At 43.7% G+C, this 6,913-nt stretch overlaps 1 protein-coding gene and 1 non-coding gene across 2 annotated transcripts in view; both read right to left on the bottom strand.

The window, feature by feature from the left end:
• Positions 1-712: 712 nt before the first annotated feature.
• The window catches only part of LOC132145728 (importin subunit beta-1), a 34,346-nt gene continuing 28,145 nt past the window's right edge, over positions 713-6,913 (bottom strand). The window contains exons 16-22 of the mRNA XM_059556949.1: positions 5,942-6,024; positions 5,540-5,647; positions 4,165-4,308; positions 2,605-2,710; positions 2,415-2,529; positions 1,591-1,752; positions 713-983 (exon numbers count right to left, since the gene is read on the bottom strand). Coding sequence (XP_059412932.1) covers position 983; positions 1,591-1,752; positions 2,415-2,529; positions 2,605-2,710; positions 4,165-4,308; positions 5,540-5,647; positions 5,942-6,024 — 719 coding nt within the window. The 3' untranslated portion in view covers positions 713-982. The remainder of the gene's footprint in view (positions 984-1,590; positions 1,753-2,414; positions 2,530-2,604; positions 2,711-4,164; positions 4,309-5,539; positions 5,648-5,941; positions 6,025-6,913) is intronic.
• On the bottom strand, positions 5,769-5,910 carry LOC132146151 (small nucleolar RNA SNORA79). The gene has a single exon (XR_009434890.1). It is a non-coding gene; the product is annotated as a small nucleolar RNA SNORA79 (small nucleolar RNA).

The following is a 6,913-nucleotide window of genomic DNA, read 5'->3' as shown; positions in this document are numbered from 1 at the left end:
TATTTTATTTCTCATATCAATGGAAAAATATAACCTCATACAAACGTCTGATTCGGTTCATTCTTTTTTTAAAAGCTTGGTGAATGACTCCAATTAAGTGCCGCAAGAAAGAAAAACAAATACAACCAAAGCACATCAATGCAAATCAGATAGTGACATCGTTGGCGTCTTCTACGTGTTCGCACACATTAAGCTCAAGTCCATTGGTATCCGCATGGGTTTGGCACTCATTTTCCTGCAAAACAAGTGAAGCAGAATAAAGGAGGAAGTGGAAGTGTGTAATTCCTGCAGCCCTGAACATGGATGGCTCTGCGTGAACTCTGACCTGGAGCGGCGAGTCTTCTCTCCAGGACACTAGCACGCTAATAACTACTTATTAGTAATTCTATTTTTTTTTAAAGGGGGAAAAAAATATATAGCGCAGCAATGTAGTTTGAGAAAGCCGGGTGAGCGCTCTGCGCCGGTTCGCCCGAGTGCTGCCCATCCCTGACCACTAGCCGCTCTCCTATGTTTACATAAGTGCATCTCACGCAATCTGCAAACCAGATATTGATCATGTTTATTTATTATTGGTTGAAATAGTCAGAGGGGAAGTGGAGACAGCGACCCCCTCCGTTCATTCACACACTCACACTCCATTACAAACTCCAGCAGCATCACTTCCTTCTGGATCTTCTGACTGATGATTGTGTAACAGATGACGGCACTAGCTCCTCAAAGAGAGCACGAGGGGGTCAGGAACAGTTTATTAGAGGGGTCAGAGGGCTTGATGAGGTGGAGGTGGTGGGTCGCTGGCAGCTGCTGGATTGAACTCTGAATGTGGTGTGATGTCTCTCTCTCTCTCACTCTCTCTCTCTCACTCATTCTCAGACACTCATCAGCGCACACGTCACTTCTGCTTTGACCTCTATGTGTAAAAGACAGAAGAAACCTCAGTGGGTTTGATTTCCATTATTCTTGGTAGAGTTTCCACGGCCGGGGATCTGAAAACAAACCAAAAGAAACAATGCAGAACATGGCTATTCAGGAACAACTATAGATGAGCGTCACAAAAACACAGAGGACACTTCTCACCCGAAAACAGATGGGCTTCACAAAACATTTTTAGTAAAAATCAAGGCCTGTTCACACCAGGACAGTTCGCAGTCATCAATCAAAAAAAGTTAAATTAGTAACTTTTTTTCTGAAATTAATCAGGATTAATCCCACATAACATTAGTTACAAAAATACTTTTATATTATCTTACACTATATATTTGACACTAATCTCACATTCAATCTATGAAATCAATGTAGGAACAAAGACAGTATGTTAAACCAATATATGTTAAATGCTTCTGACAGCACTCATCTGAACTGACAGTCATTTAATCTTCTGTCACACCACTAATAAAACTGGCCAAGCGATAAGAGTCAAAGATGAACAAAGGGCAATAATGGGAAATACCAGCATCTTGATACGCAAACAGTGCTCTTTCAGAGCTCCACCTACTGTCAGACGTGCAGAAATCTGACTCTGTGCCGGTGTGAACAGGCTGCGAGGTGAATCGTGACCTCTAGGGTGAGATCTACGTGAGGTGCATCACATACCAAGCCTGGCTCTTCAGCTTGCGGAGCTCCTTCGTGGCCCACGTGGCTAAGGTCTTGGTCTTGCTGGTCTTGGACCTCCGGCCTTCAGACAGAAGATCGTTGATCTGGGGTCGAACCTCCACCAGCTTCATCACATCTTTGCCAAAGGTTGTACACAGGTCACTTTGGGGGAGGAAAAAGGGTCAGCTTGACCAGGTATGTCCCAGAACATCAGAAGACAAGCTGCCATTTTAAGAAGAATTGAGCCACAAATGGAAAGTGTAGTGCTTCTAAACCCAATGACATGATCTTTAGAGAAACTGCTGTGACTCGACTCTCTGATCACCAAGTTCAACTTTGAACTATAATGGCCCAACACTGGAAAGATGGCCGACACAGCAGGGGAGGATTCATTCCTGAAGCAGTCGGATCCAGTGATGTTTGAACGCTTGGAACAGCTCTGATTTTATCAGTACAAGAAAAATGTAAATACACTGGTTTATTCAAGGTCTAAAGCAAGCTAGCTCATGCTATGAGGAGATCTGCAGAAAACAGCTGGAGTTATGTTAGTAACACAACAGCCAATAAGCAGAGACACAGTTGACAGAACTGTCACTAACCAAATGAGTTGAGTATTGACGACAGAGGAGTACTACCAGACCAACTGAACACTTTAAATAATCCCATGCATCTTTGTTCTGTTGTATTCCTTTTATAACGCTCTGTTTACTAGTTTTTGTTGTGGTACCGAAACTAAAAACAGTAACAACTTGTTTTGGCAGGGCAGGTAACAATCTTAAGAACTAGAAAAACATGGTTTGGTGATTTAAGCAAGCAGTTCTTACCCTATGAGTCCGACAGCATTGGCCACCACTCCGTCGGACCGGTCCTCATCCTCAGCGATGTGGTGAATGAAGGACAAGATGAACTCCACACGAGGCTGCACCAGCATTACATCAGCTGGAGGAGGAAACACAGTTGAACAGGAGTCCATGTAACGCTCGTGTGCCTCAGACGAGGAGCAGCTGAACTCACGGTGCACGTTCTCCTGGTCTCCCTTCAGGCCCTGGATGATCCCGGTGTAGGCCTCCAGACAGCCCTCTCGCAGCTCGTTCAGATAGTCCACCATATCATAGTCCGTCTGCAAGACAGCACAAGGACAAAACTTACAAGATAATAAGAACACCATTTCTACCAAGAAGCACGTTATAAAACACACTAAGGATTAGCGAGCTGTTGGATTCATGAATATTAAGGTTGTGTGTGTTCACTCGATCTGATCTGCTGAAATCAAAACAGGGATGATAATAGGTGAACACCAGCCACTGAGATCGTCAATGTCAAACACAGGTGTGCTGCACATCCACTGAGATGACCTGAAATATCACCGATCGGCCTGACGCAGAGAGAAACTGTGTCAGTGTTCAGCCAGTGAACATTTACCCTCCCACTCACACACTGGCCACTAAAATCTGAGAATTTATCATCATTTGGCTAATATTAGACCTCATTTAGTGGCCCAGATTGAAGATTAGCATGCTAGGTGGTGCTGGGCAACAACGCATTCATCCTCAGATGTGTGTCTTTCCTGAAAACACAGCCAGCAGTGATGCCATTACTGCGCCGAGGTCTGAGAAGTGCTCCTCCACCAGTTATTTTATCCTCTTAGGAAATCACCATTCGTCAGCGCCAGCGATTGAGTGAACGCATATGAGCTGGAAGAGATGCATATAAACTCAGTGCATATAAACTAAAGAACAGTGAATATATAAAGAACAGTGAACAGTGGGAAGTCGTGGCCTGGTGGTTAGAGAATCGGACTCACAATCGAAGGGTTGTGGGTTCGAGTCCCGGGCCGGCAGGAATTGTGGGTCGGGGGAGTGCATGTACAGTTCTCTCACCACCCTCAATACCACAACTTAGGTGCCCTTGAGCAAGGCACCGAACCCCCAACTGCTCCCCGGGCGCCGCAGCATAAATGGCTGCCCACTGCTCCGGGTGTGTGTTCACAGTGTGTGTGTGTGTGTTCACTGCTCTGTGTGTGTGCATTTCGGATGGGTTAAATGCAGAGCACAAATTCTGAGTATGGGTCACCATACTTGGCTGAATGTCACTTCACTTTATTTTTTTTTACTTTATATGGAGAAATGGTGGTTTTCCTATAATCAGGTTGGGAAAATATTGGCCTTCATAAAGTTTAAAAAGTGTAACAGCAATCAATTTAAGGCAAATATCACAAATATACTGCTTAAAGTAATGGCTTATAAAACACTGATTAGACTATTTCATCAGAATAAATTACATTTGTGTCATAAAAACCAAGCACATGTCAAGCTCAATGTTGAGCCCTGCTCATAGATTTTACCCAATAACAAGAACATTTACTAAACCAATAACTTCAAGTATCTAAACCCTTCCCAATCAAGTTCAGCTAGGACCATTTTTAAGTGTCACAAGAATCAACCCAATGACGTAATCAATGACACTGTTGTGCCAGACATGGCCATTATAACTGCATACTAAGCTCTTAATCTAGATCTCAACTACACGGACTAGTGATTTTCATGCCCAGGACGATGAATCGACGCTGCTCACCTTGTCCACCTGAGCCTGCGAGGCCTGCTGCAGCGTGTCCAGCACAATGTCCAGGTACTTCTTGAACTCCCCACCAATGGCCAGAGCAATATCCCCAAACACAGACAGGATCTGGGGCTTCACAGACCGGTGCACGTTCTCATTCTGCAAATATGTATTTGACCTGTAATCAGGGGTGCTACAGTGCCACAGAAAGGTATACTACACACAAATATGATTAAAAGAGAAGACCTCACAGTAAACTCTGACCCGTCCTGACAGGCCAAGGCCATCGCACACAGAGGCTGACATTTATACATGTTAAAAAATAAATAGAGGAGCTCAATCTCGTTCGATTTCATTTTTATTATCAGTTTGTTACACAAGACTTTACATTAACATAATTCTAACTTTTTCTGGCAAAATTATAGTAAACTATAAATGGGTTCATACATTAAAGGGATACTCCAGCCCAAAAAGAAAATGGTCACAGAGCAATACTTTTAATGTAGACCAACCTGTAAAAGCTTTGTTCATCTTCAGAACACAGTTCAAGATATTTTGGATGACACAGAAGAGTGAATGCTGTGTACAACTCATATTCTCCAAAACGGTGCTAGGGTGAAGTAGAGAGACACAGTTGAGAAGAATTGTTGAATAAAGACGTTATTTTAGTTTTCTTGGCTTACAAACAGTAAACCCATCGCTTCATAACGTTACAACTGAATCACTGATGGACGATGGACTATTCTTTCATACTTTTCAGGGCTTTGACAGTGTAAGTTACTTGGCAGTCTATGGGACAGTCACAGTTTCTTTCAAAATATCTTCAATTGTGTTCCGAAGAAAACTAAGCTTTAACGGGTTTGGAACGACATGGGGGTAAGAGATTGATGACAACATTTTCATTTTGGGGTGGAGTATCCCTTTAAAAGCTGGACAGTCCAAAAAAAATAAAATAAAATAAAATAAAAAAAACTTGACAAAGGGAATCTTGCAAAACATGCTTCACCTTTAAAGGACTTCAGCTTTAAGTAAAAATGCCTAAGTCTGGCTGGATATCCTGAAGTAAACTTTGAATCCTGCTGCTCTCCTTCCTCTCTAGGTCTCAGGAATGGATGGACCTGATATTTCCTTTCTTTTTAAGAAGTGAGAGGACAACAAAATCATCCTGACTGCTTGAAGACTCCCTTTAGTGCATTAATATGCATTGGACTCAGTGTGCAAGGTTTCTGTGCCTGGCAAATTTTTAGGATGACGAAAAAAAAAATGCATATGAAACCTTCAGACTGTGTGTGCAATGACCTTAATATTTCCAAACAAACAGCCAGGACAGCTTGTGAATCAGACAGCACACACACACACACACACACACACAGGATAGATGGAGACTTACGCCCAGGTTCTCCAGCAGCAGCTGCATGATTTCATCACAGTGAGGAAGGATGTTGGCCATCAGCGCTCGACACAGATCACACACCAGCCCGACCGCAGCCAGACACACCTGTGCACACACACACACACCACTCTGACTCACTACTGGGTAACTATGCTCCATCTGGAATAAGATCAAGGTTTCATTCACACACAAGCCATGCAGTCACTTGTTTTCAGAGGAGTGTATGAGCTGTAGAGTCCCGCAATGTCCAGTGTGGCCACATGTGACCGCTGGGTCGGCACACACCGGGTGAAGAGGACTCGGTTTCTCTCTGATGAGGTTAAATCCTGAGCTGCCTGAGCTCAGAGCAGCAGGAGGAACAATCATCATCATCAAACGCCAGCTTCAGCCCAGCATTACCTGATACTCTGCGTAGTTCTTCAGTCCGATGACCAGGAAAGGCTTGAACGCTTCCATGTACTTCAAGAAATCACTGCCCAAAACTGGAGAGGCAAGGTAGAGGGGAAAAAGCTTTCAGTCATTCAGTAGATGGCTTTAAGAAATCCTGTCAAGACACTATTGTTTTGTCCAATTCCCATTATAACCCCGAAATACTTGCAATTTGCAATTGTGTTTTGAAATAAATGCGACACTGCAGGCTGAAACGACCCAATTCCGATTTTTTTTGCCCCTATGCGACCTGTATCTGATCTTTTCATGACAGTCTGAACGACACACATACGATATTTTCAAATGTGACCCAGGCCACTTGGGTATGTGGTCCTGAATCCGATACGTATCTGATCTTTTGAAATGCGACCTCCGTCTGAACGGCCGGGTCACATGTATCCGACCCGTACGTCATTGATACGCTACAAACGTCATAATTCTGCATTGGCGTAGGCGGGAATGAGAAGATAAACAACCACCATGGCGGACGATGCTGCTTAAATAACTTTAATATGGCTAAACGAGCTCCGCTGTTGACTACACTGTTGTTATGACATCCATGTTTAGCTACTTCCACAAACAACGAGTGACGTCGTTTTACCAAACTGACTGCGTGAGTGCGGCGAGTGTGAACGGCTCGTCTGTGACGCGGGATTTGCTCCACATGGGGAAGAGAGGAGCGAGAATGAGAAGCATTCAGAGACACAGGCTGTGTGTGCGCTCCTCTGAATGGGTAATAGTGAACATGCAATAAGGGATGCTCTTCATTGTGACGCAGCTCTTGTAAATTAACTTTTTTTGTTCGTTATTGTCTTTTCAAAGCTTAAGTTGCTTAACGTTTTAATTTGCCTAACTATTGAGCTGACCCTGTAGACGCCATAATCCCAGTCTGTCTCTCTCCTGCTTTCCCTTTTATTTTGAGGCGAGGTGCTCACTCTATTG

This window comes from Carassius carassius, chromosome 8 (genome assembly GCF_963082965.1).
Source record: "Carassius carassius chromosome 8, fCarCar2.1, whole genome shotgun sequence".
Taxonomy (NCBI): Eukaryota; Metazoa; Chordata; class Actinopteri; order Cypriniformes; family Cyprinidae; genus Carassius; species Carassius carassius.
The sequence above is the reverse complement of the archived record's forward strand: the minus strand, read 5'-3'. Positions and strand labels throughout refer to the sequence as shown.